This window comes from Zootoca vivipara, chromosome 3 (assembly GCF_965207765.1).
Source record: "Zootoca vivipara chromosome 3, rZooViv2.hap1.1, whole genome shotgun sequence".
Lineage (NCBI taxonomy): Eukaryota > Metazoa > Chordata > Lepidosauria > Squamata > Lacertidae > Zootoca > Zootoca vivipara.
Genome location: NC_142586.1, coordinates 19,662,791 through 19,678,688, shown reverse-complemented (window position 1 = coordinate 19,678,688; position 15,898 = coordinate 19,662,791). Strand labels below are relative to the sequence as shown.

The 15,898-nt window shown below is 42.4% G+C and overlaps 2 protein-coding genes across 7 annotated transcripts in view; one reads left to right on the top strand and one right to left on the bottom strand.

Annotated features, from left to right (window-relative positions):
* Nucleotides 1-10: 10 nt before the first annotated feature.
* On the top strand, nt 11-9,904 carry LOC118082451 (WD repeat and coiled-coil-containing protein). Of its 3 annotated transcripts, none has more exons than XM_035109973.3 (4): nt 11-493; nt 3,101-5,016; nt 5,710-5,827; nt 8,773-9,904. In XM_035109973.3, exons 2-4 carry the CDS (start codon nt 3,124-3,126, stop codon nt 9,063-9,065), a joined length of 2,304 nt encoding a protein of 767 aa, XP_034965864.3. In that variant the 5' UTR covers nt 11-493; nt 3,101-3,123; the 3' UTR covers nt 9,066-9,904. The 3 variants fall into 3 exon arrangements, with proteins under 3 accessions (XP_034965864.3, XP_034965866.3, XP_034965865.3); XM_035109975.3 differs by lacking the exon at nt 11-493 and adding an exon at nt 571-848; XM_035109974.3 differs by lacking the exon at nt 11-493 and adding an exon at nt 584-900.
* A 3,866-nt stretch (nt 9,905-13,770) lies between these two features.
* The window catches only part of MFSD2B (MFSD2 lysolipid transporter B, sphingolipid), a 33,021-nt gene continuing 30,893 nt past the window's right edge, over nt 13,771-15,898 (bottom strand). Inside the window, exons 12-13 of one of the 4 annotated variants that reach the window (XM_088665651.1) lie at nt 15,466-15,642; nt 13,771-14,301 (exon numbers count right to left, since the gene is read on the bottom strand). In XM_088665651.1, the coding sequence (XP_088521777.1) occupies nt 14,274-14,301; nt 15,466-15,642 (205 nt within the window). In that variant the 3' untranslated portion in view covers nt 13,771-14,273. Of the gene's footprint in view, nt 14,302-15,461; nt 15,643-15,898 lie in introns of those variants that run through there. The other 3 variants (XM_035109976.3, XM_088665650.1, XR_015948859.1) reach the window with 3 other exon arrangements.

Below are 15,898 nucleotides of genomic sequence, written 5' to 3'. Positions count from 1 at the left end.
AGGTTGCCTCATAACGGCCAACTGAAACCCCGAGGACGCGGCGGGACCAGCGCAACTCCTGGCCCCGCCTCCCTGTCAGAAATCCCCCCCACGAACCGCACGCGCCGCCGGCGACCCAACCGCATAGGAGAAGCTTAAGCCACGTGAGAGAGGCTTAGAGAAAAAAAAAAGCAGCAGGTCCCTTGTCGGGAGAGGGCGTTTGTTAGATCATAGAGAGACCCATTGGTAAGTAGAGCGCCGTCGACTGAGGAGCGTAGACAAGGGGAGCTGACGCGAGGCGCCAGGCTTAAGGCCCCGCCTCTTTTCCCGCCTACTGCCACCACCGAAGGCCTCCCGGAGGCCAGCCAGCGCCCCTTGTGGCGGCTCCGGAGCCGAGCAGCTCCTCCTCCACCTCCGCTCCCGAACTAACAGGGATGAACAGAACGCCGAGCGGGTGCAAGAAGAGGCCGATGTTGTTATCCCGATTGGCAACCAAACAGCGTTCCCTTATAAGGTAAGAGCCTCCCGCGGCGAGGGCGGGGGCGGGCAGGTAGGCGGGGGCGATGAAGGAGGGGGCGGGGCCAACGGCCCGAGGGAAAAACCCGAGGCGCTGCAGTTTTATAGTGGGTGGGCGTGTGGCACGATTTAGGCCGCAGTCCCGTACACCTGCTTGGGAACGAGTCCCGTTGAATTTAAGTTTAAAGAAAAGCAAACCCACACGGACAGTTCTCCTTTCGTGGAATCGGAAGGCATCCTGAGGATCATCTAGTCCAACCCCCTGCAATGCTGGAATAAGGCGGCGGTCCCATATGGGGCTCAAACCTGCGACCTTGGGGTTATCGGCAGCCCGCTCCTAACCAACTGAAGCTGTGAGTGGCAGAACAGTACTCAGTCTAGGCCTTTGGGGCCTTTCACAATATGGTTTGTATAAAATCATAGAATTTTGCAGTCGGTAGGTAACCCCGAGGGTCATCTAGTCCAACCCCCTTCAATGCAGGAATCTTTCGACGCGTGGCTCGAACCCACAACCCTGAGATGAAGGGTCTCGTGCTCTACCTGACTAGGCTACTATCGCGCTGGAAGAGAGATTTCTGCTCCCACGCAGCAGAGTTAAGCGCGACTGCGGTTCCTCCAAGTGCATTAAAAATGGTCAAATTGGAAGGGACCCCTGAGGGTAATCTGGTCCACATTTTGCCCAGTGTGTGGCGCTTGAGCCTGCGACCCTGAGATTTAAGAGTCTCATGCTCTGCCAACTGAACTAGGAGTGAAGAAGCAGGCATGCGGGTTCCCAATGCTGCCACAATTATATATGCTTGTATGAAGCGGGCTTTTGAACTCCCCAAAGACTGGCAGAGCCTAGAGAAAACACTCTGCTTGCTCTATTCGGAAAAATGTTTTGTTTGGCTATTGTATGCACTTTACAAGTTACCTGCCGCCAAGCAACTGGGTTTTTGAAAGACTTAGCAATGATACCCAGGTCAGTGCAGAGTAACATAACAAATCAAGCTGGAATTGTGTCACAAGCATAAAGCGAGAACTATGTGCAGACATACCTGCTGTGGACCTTACATCAAGTCTCACACATGCAGCACTAGTTTAGTTTGCCACCTGATATCTGAGAAAATGGGTTCTGGGCCACAAGAGTTGATGCCACAATTTATTACTTCATAAGGTACCCCAAGACTCTTTGTTATATGTGGAGTTATATGTGGAGTGTATCATCAAGTAATCACTCCTCAGTTGTCTCCCAGGACAGACGGATGCCAACCATGCATTTAGAAGACAACTAGAAAACGTAGCCATTTCACATATGGGATCACTAAGGCAGACTTGGGACGTATCACTGGCTTGGATCATTTTGAGTGCTCTGCACGTGTTCTGAATTCTCTACCGTAGATACTCACTTATTCATCTTTAGTGAATATAGTACAGGGAATACAGAACACATGCAGAGCATTGAAACTAATCCAAGCCAGTGGCAGGAAAGGCACAATCTGCATTATATAGTCAAGGTTTTAAGCTTTTGCCAAATATTTTTCTGTTGCACACTTCTCCCCAGCCACTACAAACACTTTAAAAGAAAAAAGAAATGGGAAGGCAGCTGTACCCCAAGTAGTAGGGCTGATTATTTTTCACTCTGATGGTAAACTTAGTACAAAGTCCTCTCCCCAGCTTCTTATATTTGCCTTAGGCAAGGCAGGGAGCTGCTGCCAATCCTGACTCTTTGGTGAGAGTACCTGTCTGACATAGATGTCAGAAAACAGATCCCATCCCCTCCCAAAGAATTATGAGTACCGTAGTTTTGTCAAGAGTTGCTGGGATTTGTACCTCTGAGGGATAAACTGCAGTACAGTCATACCTCGGGTTACAGCCTCTTCAGGTTGTGCCTTTCGGGTTGTGCTCCGCGCCGAACCTGTGGAAGTACCAGAACGGGTTACTTCCGTGTTTCAGCGCATGTGCAGAAGCACCAAATCGCAACCCGCACGTGCGCAGATGCAGGTTGCGAACGCTGCGGGTTGCGAACGCGCCTCCCGCATGGATCATGTTCACAACCCGAGCGTCCACTGTACCCAGAATTCTTTGAGGGAAAGAATGTTTCAAATGGGCTTCAAAGCTATAGTGTGTATGCAACCTTAGAAATAAAAATGGGTAATGTGAGAAGAACATCAATATTCTAGCATTTGTTAAAGTTGTTGTTATTGTCTATTATTGTAACAAAGTAATATAAATACTTTTTTAAAAAATGCACATAATACCTACTGGTTCATGAGCCTCTATTCTTGGACTTTGTTATTTTAACCCATGTGCAACTATACTTATTCCATGTTTTGTTCCACTAATTTTATAGTTTTGTTTTTCATCTTTTAATTTTTATTCATTGTTCTTTCTTTTATTATATACATTGTAAAATGAAATTTTAAAAACTTTACGGAAAAAAGATACATGGACCTCAGATGTATACTGTGTTTACTTTGATTCATCCAGCATGCTCTTTTCAACAGTGAGCCTCAAAATGTTCCTGGGCATTTACCTTTCGTATTTGCGTCATTATATGGAATAAAGACAAATTAATGACAGCAAAAATGTTTCAAAGAATGTTTTTTGTTTGCTTTCTTTATAGATGTATTCCATCAGAACATAAAAATGGATCTGGGGAAAGGAAAATTGCTGAGAACTGGCCTCAATGCCTTATACCAGGCCATACATCCTGTGCATGGGATTGCTTGGACTGATGGAAAGCAAGTGATCCTGACTTCATTATATCAGCATAATGGAGAACCTAAATTTGGCAACTCAAATGTTGTTGGCCAGTTTGAACACGTCCATGGACTTTACTGGGCTCCATCTTGTGCCCCAGATCTCCCTGCACTCCTTGCTATCCAGCATAAAAAACACATCACCATGTGGCAGCTATGTTACAGTGTTTCTGAAAGAAACAAACTGATGATTTATCAAATCAGCGAAATTGGCGAGCTGTTTCCCATACTTCCTCAGGGCTGTGTGTGGCATCCGAAAAAGGAAATCTTGGCTGTGCTTACTACGCGGGACACATCTGTGCTACACTCTGTTCGGATCAACAACTCCAGAATAAAAGCAGATATTAAAAGCAGTGCTCCCATCCACTGTGCTTGCTGGACTGAGGGAGGCAACCGCTTGGTGGTTGGGATAGGCAGTGCCCTCCATTCCTACATTTGGGATGATGAACAGAAAACTTTGAATGCATGCTCTTTTTGCCCAGTATTTGACGTGGGAGGCTACATCTGTGCAATCGAAGCAACATTAGGTTCTCAAGTGGCGGTTGCTACCGAACTTCCACTAGATAAGATATGCAGCTTAAACGCGGGCATTTCGTTTGAAATGCCATCTGAGGCTGTCGGAAACTCCGTTCCCCCACAAACTTCCTCGTCGGGCTGCAAAGAAGAGCTCTCTGTAGACAGTGGGAAAAAGTTAACAGACCAAGAAAAACCTGGGTCTGTTGTAACTTCTACATCTTCGTCAGTGGATCTAACCCATCTCACTGCGAGCAAGCAGCAATCTGATAACAATTCTCTTGTTCATCTAAGAACTAAGGATTACTTAACAGGAAGTGGCCAAGATGCCTCACACCTGATCTTGGTGACTTTTGAAAGAAAAGTGACAGCTACCAAAAAAGTCAGCATCTCAGGGATTCTGGTCCCAGACATAATGACTTTTGATTCCAAAACTCAAACTGTGGCAGTGGCGTCCAACACTTGTAATATAATTTTGGCTTACTCTTTATCTTCATCTCACTTGCCTAACATTCAACAAATTCAACTGGAGAAAAGCGAAAGGCCAAAGGGATTGTGTTTCCTGACAGATAAGCTATTGCTGATACTGGTTGGAAAACAGAAATTAACAGACCCAGCTTTTCTTCCATCGTCACGCTCAGACAAGTACATTCTTCGTTTGATGGTCAAAGAAGTTGTGTGCAAAGAAGACTCTTCTGTCCTTTCAGGGACTACCCAGGTTTGCTTTGCAAACGTACCGGTAAAAAAAGAGGGCATAGAAATTCATTCTTCAGAGCCTCATGTCCTGTGTGATGGATTGCTGCTGCCAAGTTGCACAGCAATCCAGTCTCCTAGAAACAGAAAACTCATAGAAGAAATTGAGAGCCCTGCTAATGAGCAAAGCATATTGACCAATGCAGTTGACTTCCAGGAGAAAAAGATTTCCAGGGACTTCCCTCAAGTCCTGGGAAGTTTGGATGCTGAACCAACAAATCGTTCACTTGTTCTTCAAGGAATCGAAACTGATTCAGGATTGTCAAACATGTACATTTCACCAAACAAGCATGTGCATAGTTCTACTGATATGTCAAATTCCTCAAAAACAAACTTACTGCAAATTGAAAAAGAACCCTCTTACACCTCTAAGCATCTGGAAAGGCTGTGCTGCAGGTTTGCAGAATTGCAGCATCAGCTTTTTGAACTAACAGAGCTTTTGAAATCGGGGAAAAAACCTCTGCTGGGATATCCATCTTCGCGTGCTCCCTCTTTCATTAACATCATTTATCAGGTACCTTTCAAACAAAAAGTGTATGTATTCATGTGCTTTATTGTTACCAGCTATGCTTAAAACTACTAGCAATCTTGCTTCCTTTCTCTGGAGAGAAGCATGGGCTGGCACAAAATCACTGAAGGGAGGCAAACTATTTTACTGTACAAAGGTAGCTGTGCAACACTAAGAGCATCTAGGGATGGGAACCTGTGGGCTTCCAGACATTGCTGGACTACAACTCCCATCATCCCTGGCTATTGACTATGCTACCTGTGGCTGATGAGGTTTGGAAGTGCAACAAATCTGGAGGGTCACATCCATAGAGCGACAGCTGGGAAGGAGACCTCTGGAAATTCACTGGGCGTTCATCAGGATGGTTGAGACCTGCTTGGAATTCTTATGTGTACAAACAATGCATATCTGTTGCACGGGCCTGCAGATCCTTGAATGCAGTCCCAGACCGTGGGCATCTGTTTGATTTTGGCAAGTGCTGTCCAATTTGAGGGCTTGTGCTAATTACCTGTTAATGGCAAATCAGCAAATTTGGATATAGTTTCCCCACTCCTGGGCCAAGCAGGTGACCGACACAGGCTGCGTTGGAACCTTCAGCAAATTTAGATGCATGCAGATCAGACTTGTTGCTAGGTGCCTGGGAAGGGGGTGAAATAAGTCTTGATCATGGTAATATGGTAGTTTGTTCTTAATTTACAGAAGGATTGTTCCGGAACTGTTACACCTGAGAAGCGATCTGTTATCCTCTGTGATGGCAAACTTCGTCTAAGTCTAATTCAGCAGATTTTCAACCTGACTCTTGTTGAAATGCAGCATGGTAAGTTCTGTTTGTCAGAAATATGGTACAGTATTTAGTGAAAATATTTGATTGATCTGGAAGGAAGGCAGTGTGCCAGTGGGAAAACAGTTGTGCCTTTTATTGTGTGTGTTATATTTGGTTTAATTTAGAATTCAGAAACGGGAGTTGCTTTACATTTTTGTTTATAAGAGGTGAGGGTGCCAGAGCCTTTTATTTTCAGCTAGAGTTTGTGCTTATTAGAACAACATTTGGGCACTCAGACCATTTGGGAAATCAGAGAAGGAATACTGATTTCTTTTGCATAACTTGTATCTTCTGTGTCATTTCTCACGATATCACCTATGCTTTAGAGCTCTCCAGATGTTTTGGAACTACAACTCCCATGATCCCTAGCTAACAGGGCCAGTGGTCAGGGATCATGGGAATTGTAGTTCCAAAACATCTGGAGAGCCAAGGTTACTTATGCCTGCTTTAGAGTAATGTATATTTCAGTAGCAAGTGTAAATAGATATTTCTGAGCATTAGCTCTGCTTTTCCTCATAGGGAATTTCATTTTGATTGCCCTTTTCCAGCTCTACAGTATCCTTTTTGAGGTGCTATGACCAGAATTATGCTCAGCATCCCAAGTGCAGTTGCCTAATTGCAGACATTTTACAAGTTAACAGCACTATCAAGGCCCAGTAAAAAAAACAGTGTGCCCAATTTAGCAACACCCTGCTCCATATTCAGTGGCTTCAGCATGCTTCATTTGTTGCAAGCTGCTGCAAAAACTCGCATATGGCATTTGGAATAATTTAAGAAAATTGCCACCGTTCTGTTCAAATCGGCAGTTACATTCTTGCTATCAATAGTGATTTTCAGATTGATTCCTCTTATTCAATTATGAAAGTAAATCTTATAAATTGTGACTTGCCCTAATTTTACTTGCACAATTTCAGGGTGGGTTATTAACACGTCTGCAATGTGTTACATATACTGGCTTGTTTACCTGTGCCCGCAGAGATATTTTGAAAGTCTTGTGTGGTATTGGCCTTAAGTTGAGTTCAAATAAAGCATTAAGCAGAAAGATTAAAAGTTCACATGACTGTAAAGCCTCAATCTTCTCATGATGTCACTTGTCACATAGTGTTACATAACCGACAAATGGAGTTGCCAGTAAGAATTGCATTTCTAGCAGTTCCTAAAATTACGGGTAGTGAATGACTTCGCTGTGTCGATATAAAATTTGAGAAGTACTTCATGACTGCTAAAAGCTGACTACACCTGTAATCCAGGAACAGTTTTACAGTTTGGAATCAAGTTTCTTTGGAAAGGCTGCTTCACGAGGTGCCAGCAGAACTAGACATTTGGACCTGCCGGTTTTCTCCCTGATTGTGCCGCAGTCCTTTCAGGAAGAGGTGGTTTGGGAAAGCTGTTTGCTGCCCTTCCTGACATCTTTTACAATAATGCCCCCCTTGCATGTCTGTGAGTCTGCCTCCCTGTTTCTCTTGAACTGCTTTGCTGATGCTGGCATTATTCTATCCATGCCCTACCTCAACTCAAGGTGGCATGTACTGTCTGGTTTTACTCCCCTTCCCTATTTTACCTCCTGCTTTTTAAGCCTGTGACGTTTCATCCTGAAAAAAGCAAGCCTCCAAGTGCCTCTTTAATAATGATGATGATGATGATGATGATATATTATTTATACCCCACCCATCTGGGGTATGAATGCTTTGGGATAGCATTGGGGGAAATGGCTTTTACCTGCTTTAGGAAAGCAGAGGCAGGCCAAAAGCTCTTGGTTCTATTAAGGCTAAAATAATCTCCAAAGTGTTTCCATGCACATTTCAGGAAGAACACCCCACCCCAATCTTTAGGCAGCTTACTAACATTGCTGTATCAATGGGCTGAAACTGAGATGAAAGGGAGGAAGGTCCTGAACGGTGCAGCTAGGTAGATATAGACCTTGGGCTTAACAGTCATTTCACACACACATCCTCCACCATTTCATTCTTTACTTCCAACATTCCTGCTGTGTTGGAAGAAGAAAAAAAAACCCCAAACCAAAACCTGTTTGGTTATCCTGATATTTTTTTAAAGAGAAAAATACTCTTGAGCATCTGCAGCATTGCATTTTCAGACTCAGCGAAATTGTAGTACCATCAGGACTACAAGAAAAAAATGGGAGTTTGCTTCTGCTGCTCAGCACGAAACATCTAAAGTCATTGGCAGCCAAGCTACAGATCAGTGGGGTCTGTGGCCTTGCTTGACAACAGGAGGGACCCTGGCTAAAGCATAGAATCCAACCTTTGTTGCTGCTTAATTCTCCAGTATTGAGGTGCTGCATGCTCCTCTGCTCACTGGGCTACATAAGCTGAACCAAGACATGGACAGCTGTCAGAGTGGAGTGGTCACCCCCAATTTCTGTTTGGTTTGCTAGTACTATTCCTTCCCTTGGGAGTGTTCATGTCTTACTAGCTTGTACCAGCCATTCAGAGTGTGTAATCACTGTATTGAAATAATACCATTCTCAATGTACAAGGTAGAAGCTGCAATGCAAGAATTATTTGAATTAAATGCTTCCAGCCAAGAAATGGCCTAAGTGTCATTTTGATACAATCTCATTTTAAAAGTTGTCTGTGACTTGGAAGTCATGTCAAGATGTATTTCTTGCTGCTTTCTGTGTACGTAAAAATTAATCTTAACATGGCTAGCTAGAAGCAGGAGTTCCAGCTCCCATGCCCGGGGCTGTGGGTGCCCTTCATGGGGAATTTTGTGGGTGCTCGGGCACCCAGGGCCCTGGGGAGTTAGCACCTATGGCTAGAAGTGTATTGCATAATTGTTGGGTCTGATACCGTTAAGCTTAATTCTGAATTTAGGCAGTCAGCCAGCTACTGTCATTTTATATCACAAACAGTGTAACAAAGATCACTGTTTTTCTATTATGCTCTTGAAAAATTGTATGTATCTCATGTCTTCAACAGGTTTGTCCTGGATTGTGCTCACTTCAGACAACGAAGGTTTTATTCCATTAACATTTGATGCCCTGCAGGAGATAGTCATAAGGGATGCCCACTCTAGTGATATTGCCAGGTGTAATGATAGCAGCACTGATTCTTCCAAAACACTGGATGCTATCAGTTCCACAGGTGGATACAGGAAGCTTTCCTCCCAAAGCCTGGATCGTGATAACAGTTCTATGGAAGTGATGGGAGAACATTCTTCTCAGAGTCTAGTACAGAGCAATTCTTCAGGCCAAACCAGTACGGCTTCATAACCAAATTAAAGTCGTTCCATCAGGACAGTTTGTTAGTTGTCACTTAAGACTGAAAGTTTTCACTTTCCAAAATTAAAAGTTGCATTTTCATGGGAGTGGGGGGAAGGTTCCCTGCTTTTACAATCCTATGGTCTTTCACCATTTTGTACATCTTACCTTGTTGGTCTTTTTTAAAATATAATTTACAGCTCTGCAAACTTCAGGTTATTTTAGTAATGGATTCTGGTATAATTCTGTAGACCACATCCACAAGTTTATTCAGTCTCTTATTTATTTATTTATTTATTTATTTATTTATTTATTTATAAAAAGTATAAAATGCCAGGGCAATGTACAGCAACAAACCTATTTATTAACAAATTTATATTATCAGATTTCCTCACCAAGTATGTTTCTCTACTAAACACAAAGTCAAATTTTATCCAGAGCATTGGTCTTCAGGGGGTTTTGTCATTAGAATTTACTCAGGACACATCTCAGTGGCATGAACACACTGAAAACTATGTTACTGGTGGTGTTTCTGATTCTAGAAGCGGAAATCAAAACTGGTTCATATTTATTGCTGTGCCATATAACACACTCCTCCTGCTACAGTTTCTGTATTGTTATACTAATGTATTTGTACTTTACCAGTGCCTGGAAATTCCTATGCACTTGAACAAGTGATTATTTAAATCCACTTACAGAACTAGTCACGAATTAGAATCATGATAAGAGTAACTGCATCTAACCTTAATGTATCTCAACTGAAGTCTTCCTTCAAAATGTCTAGAAGTATGCATGTATCAAAGATGAACAATTCTAAGCTATAATAAAAAGTAGATTTGTTTAATTCATAACAGCTATGAAGACTGATTGCTGGGTATTCTAAAGTGATATCACATACCCTAGGAGGTGAGGGGCAGAGTTAATATTTGGGAACTGGAGATCTCAAACATGATGTTTTGCTGCCTTGCAAAGCTGTTTAGACCTTACAGGTGATTGAGTTGGTGGAAGTTTCAAGAAAGAAGAATGGGAAAGGGGCATATGGAACATATTAAAAACCCTAATCCATTTTTTATAAAATCCTAGTTAAAATAAGATGTTAAAATAATAATGGAGAAACTGTTAAAATCACCTGACAGCTAATATTGCCATTATACATTTTCATTGCACTGCTAGCTATTATCTTACATATACCAAAATATTTTTAATAAACTGATTCAGCTTCTCCAAAAAGCAGCAGCTGCTATCTCTCCTATGCTAGTCAGCTGAACAGCATGTTTTCGTTCTGGAATACAGCATGTTCTATTATAATAGTAATTGTCAAAACTATCCTCTGTGGCATTTGCAGGTCTATCAGCTGTTTGAGATCATTCAATTAATTATTTAATTTCTATACTGCTTAATATATTAGAATTTTCTCTTAAGTGGTGTACAAAAATCTGAAGCAACAACAGACAGCTTAAAATATTACAAAAATACACAATTACATATAAAAATGTTACATAAATAGAAAGTTGTGAATATATCTATAAAGCAGTATCAATTCATTTTCCTTCTGACACACCCTTTAGCCTTTGGGTTCTCACCCAGGGTCCAAACAAACTCTCAGCTCAACCACAAAAGACTCACAATTAGAAGACTTCCTAGAAACAGCAGGCATGTGAAGTTTTAAAGGTTAAAAAAAGTGCCTGAAAGGCATTTCAGCTGTCATTTATCTTCCCTTGCAATGATCACCTACAGGGGAGTGTTTAATGCATACCAGGGTGTGCTTTCAGTTCCAAAAGGGGGTTCATAGGTTTAAAACTGGTATGTGTGGCTGCTAGGGATGTAATAAGGCATCGTTTTCTGTTCCGTCTTGTGTTTGCGGCATCCACTGCCTTGCACCAAAAATGTTACCAATCTGCTGTCCGCTGCAGTAAAAATACAGAACCTATGTGATTTCTGGCATAAATTACTTTGTCATTGTTATTCCATCCCACAATGCAAACAGGGGGAAATATAATCAAATACACATTGGTTGAAGACTAAATGCATCAACAGTGACATACCATTTGGGACATGGGACAACTAAGCAAACATGATGTTGATTTCCCCTTCAGCTTCTGCCAGAATTCTCTGACATCCCTTGTGGCTGCACAGAAACTGTAAAGGAAGACAAGCTTTCTTGGCAGCAGAAAGAATGAAATTCCTTGGGTTACTGTGTCATTTTTGAGACCCTTATAAACAATACAGTGGCCTAGTCTTGTATTCTGTAGGCTTAATCTCCACTATGTAATGGAAGAAGTGTTTAGTTTCCACCACCTCATTCAGCTCATGCATAGCTTGACAACTCCCAGAGATACATTAGGATTAGGATACAAAAGCAACTTTTTTGCTTTGTTGTGATGTATCACGGCAAGCGATGCCAAATAGCATACTTTTAACATTTAAATCCTCAAATCTAATCATTCACTGGGCCCAGCTGATGATTTGCTTCCAATGGGTTGCGTTCCAAAATAACTTAAATGCACCCGTTCTAAGTGTTCAGAATTTTTCCCAACCCTGTGAAAGCTTTTAAACTTAAACTTACAAACACTACAGTTCATTAATAAAAATACATTCTCCATTTCCAAATATATTCAGCTATACACTCTAGCCATTAAAATTCCAACATGTACCAGCTCAGACTGAGAGAACCTGCTCTTCACTGAAAAAATAGTGCAATTTCTCTGCCGACAGCTACTGGTAAGTATGAGAATGGGAGTTTTATACTTCATCATATCCAGCCATCACTGGTCACAAAGCCTGCCATGTAATCTGCCCCCTGCTTAGATTTCCTAGCAATGCTACATGCTGCATTGAATATTTTTAGCTCACTAAGAACCTACCTGGAGAGTCAATTTACTTGCAAGCAGAGGAAGACAACACATGTAGCCGTGTGCTCTACTTTTGTACCTCTTTCATTAATCTGTACTCTCAACAGAGGACCAAAACATGACCTGGGATAAATGAGTGAAATAGCAGTGGATGGCAGTTACAGTGACATTGGGAGAAAAATAACTTAGCACATTTTGAAAGAGAATGCCAATATTCTGTGTGCACAGGCAGACACAACACTGACTACAGTGGTACCTCGGTTTATGAACACAATTGATTCCGGAAGTCTGTTCATAAACTGAAGCGTTCATAAACTGAAGCAAACTTTCCCATTGAAAGTAATGGAAAGTGGATTAATCTGTTCTACACGGTCCGCGGAGTACTTAAACTGAAGCGTTCATAAACTGAAGCGAACTTTCCCATTGAAAGTAATGGAAAGTGGATTAATCTGTTCCAGACAGGTCCGCGGAGTACTCAACCTGAAGCGTTCTTAACCCGAAGCATGGGTGTAATTGGTTCCGGAAGTCTGTTCATAAACTGAAGCGTTCATAAACTGAAGCGAACTTTCCCATTGAAAGTAATGGAAAGTGAATTAATCCGTTCCAGATGGGTCCGCGGTGTTCGTAAACCGAAAATTCAAAAACCGAGGTTCCACTGTAATCACTCCTGTCCCAAGCATTTGGCACCTGAATGGATAATTATTTACATTATCTGGAAACTTCTGTGGAATCTGCCGTGGAGCTCATGAGCAGGTGGTATTCATTTGGAGATGCTGTTAATAGGAACTGGTGTCTCCATCTGAAGGCTGTATTACTGAAATCAGAGTCCTAGTAGCTCAGTAAAGCGCCACAGAAATTACCCAAATTGCGACTCCAGTATGAAGGTGCGAGTTCATAACAACAACAACAGAACCTCCACATGAACATCTGACTTCAAAATCAGTGGTGGACCATGTGGTACTCCTGAAGAATGTCAAATATCCTATAGTTTTGGTGCAATAACCTCTGAAAGTCTTGACTTTCAGAATGTAGCAATCAAAGGGGTTCTCCCAATAATACGGTAAAGGTAAAGGGGCCCCTGACCATCAGGTCCAGTCGTGTCCGACTCTGGGGTTGCGGCGCTCATCTCACTCTATAGGCTGAGGGAGCCGGCATTGACAAAGCTGCTTCTGGCGAACCAGAGCAGCGCACGGAAACACCGTTTACCTTCCCTCCGGAGCGGTCCCTATTTATCTACTTGCACTTTGATGTGCTTTCAAACTGCTAGGTGGGCAGGAGTTGGGACCGAGCAACGGGAGCTCACCCCGTTGCAGGGATTCGAACCGTTGACCTTCTGATCAGCAAGCCCTAGACTCTGTGCTTTAACCCACAGCGCCACCTGGGTCCCTCAATAATATAGTACCTGGAATAAATATGGTTTTCACTTGATTAGCTATCCAACCCTCTTGCACACATTGCCATACCAAGAAATGCCAAAAGTAGTGGTGCAATGGAGTGGCAATTGTTTGAACCCTTGATTTTGAAGAGCCACACTCAATATCATTATCTCCAGGTAAATCACGGAGCTAGGAATAACACTTGGAATAGCAAATCTCCAACATTTTACAGAAGCAAAGACACATTTAAAGGTTTTGCTATTTTGTTTTGCAGCATCGTGCTGGATTACAGATGCTCTTGCTTTCTCACAGCCTCAATTTGATAGTTTAAATATGGGCTAGAATTTAAAAAGCACATGGAAAGCAAGCCTTTATATTTGGCAATATGTTTTTGCACAGAGCCACTTTTTATGGGACATAACCAAGTGTCATTTTAGATAAGTAGACGGTGCAAAACATCACATTTTAAAATCATGAAAACATGCTGACACTTTGAAGGGTTGATGAAGAAAAGATCCCCCCCATTTTTATTTTTGCTCTAATCGGTTATTGCTCTAAATGGTGAAAGGGGATTGTTTGACGAACAGAGAGTCTGCGTAGGCATGGATAACGTGACCTCCTAGTTGAAATTTTGAGGACTACCCATCCTTGGAGACAGACCGTCGGGCAATGCTTAGAAGGCAGCTTGTTTTCCAATCCTCAGTATAGCTGTAGATCAGTGCAAAGAGCAGCAAGCAGTTTACCCAGAGCTTCACAGTATGGTAATAGTGTTCTATACATCCAGGTTCTAAGCATTCCTCTCCAAACTATGCTCCAAGTTACAATGTGTTTTGAATTCATTTAGCCTTGATAAATAGATGTGTGTATCATCCGTGAAATAAAGCTTCGGTGGAACAAGGAACAGCCTTTTATCCCACAAAGTACTGCTGCCTGGTTAGGTTTTCATTACCACAAGCTATTCCGGCTTTCAGAGAGAAGTGATTTCTTCATTCTCACAGAGAATGCTTGGACAACGCCTGCCTTAAAAAATGCAAAAGAACAACACATGAAGAAATGTGGTTTCTGTGAAAAAAATTTTTTAAAATTCCTCCCAGTAGCACCTTAGAGACCAACTAAGTTTGTTATTGGTATGAGCTTTCGTGTGCATGCACACTTCTTCAGATACATGATAATGTGTTTTCTGTAGTTGACGTTGTAACATAGCTGCTAAGACAATGACATCTAATAAAGGTAAAAGGTAAAGGACTCCTGGATGGTTAAGTCCAATCAAAGGTGACTATGGAATGTGACACTCATCTCACTTTTCAGGCTAGGGGAGCTGGTGTTTGCCTACAGACAGCTAAACCGCTTCTGGCACAACACCATGACAAGTGCCAGAGCGCATGGAAACACCATTTACCTCCCCACCACAGCGGTACCTATTTACCTACTTGCACTGGTGTGCTTTCAAACTGCTAGGTTGGCAGAAGCTGGGACAGAGCAACAGGAGCTCACTCTGTCATGCTGATTCAAATTGCCAACCTACCAAAAACGGAAAGTTCAAGAGGCTCAGTGGTTTAGACCACAGCGCCACCTGCATCTCCTGGGTCCAGCCTTTCTGAACTAATATAACTGAAGTGTTGTGTTTCAGTTATGCATCATCTGAAATTGTTCCTGAGGCATTGGGAACCTGGCAACCACACTCCCATGCTTTTGTAACTTTCAGGGCGGTTACATGGTCCTGCCCCTTAATTGTATTTGAAGTGGCAGCTTGTAGCTCAGAGGTGGGGAATGCTTTTGGCCCGGTGGGGTCTCTCCCCTACTGCTGCTTTAGAGTGTTGATGGACCCTCCAGAACAATGTGGGAGGTGGCCCTGGGAACTGCAGGGCAAAGGGGCAGTCAACAAAAATCATTCTCCTTTGCACTTCCCTTTGCAGCTTTGCACTGACATTATTAACAATGCAAAAGTGCAATAGCAGGGTATTACATCATACCATATAGAAAGCCTATAGAGCCTCTGCTGAAATGAAGCCAGAAAATGCTGGTAGTCAAGCAATGCAGTATGATTTTCAAAGTTAAAGATTTTGTTTTCTAGGTCAGTAAAGGGATTCTTTGTATGCAGCATAATACAAGGTGTTTGTTTTTGAAATAGCCTGTCTCTTCCATAGTGAGCACTAAGAGAATCTGTTGAAGGTACATACTTACCTTCGTCTTTCAAGGGCATATTTTATTTCCCGTCGAGTTTTTTCATTGATTGGATAGAAAATGAGTATAAACAAGCCTAATGGTATGAGAAGAGACGGGACTGCTCCAACCAAGACTTTCAGCATGATAACAACACTGTGAGACTGTTTGCACACCCCTGATTTGAAACCTGCAAGACTAGTAAAAAAAATAAATGCAGCTGTTACAGTTGTATCTTCATACTACCATATTCTCTCTCTCTCTCTCTCTCTCTCTCTCTCTCTCTCTCTCTCTCTCTCTCTCTCTCTCTCTCTCTGTGTGTGTGTGTGTGTAAAACCTCTCCCACTCACATTGTAGAACTTTCCCTTAATTTTTTTTCCCCTGGGGTTTCACTGGCTCCTTGATAGCATCTCAGCTTCCTTGGAGATTTTTTTTCTTGCTGATACCAATACTT

Coding starts and splice junctions, on each gene's coding strand:
- LOC118082451 (XM_035109973.3), top strand. CDS start 3,124: ATGGATCTGGGGAAAGGAAAATTGCTGAGAACTGGCCTCAATGCCTTA. Junction 5,017..5,709: donor TCATTAACATCATTTATCAG/GTACCTTTCAAA, acceptor CTTAATTTACAG/AAGGATTGTTCCGGAACTGT. Junction 5,828..8,772: donor TCTTGTTGAAATGCAGCATG/GTAAGTTCTGTT, acceptor TGTCTTCAACAG/GTTTGTCCTGGATTGTGCTC.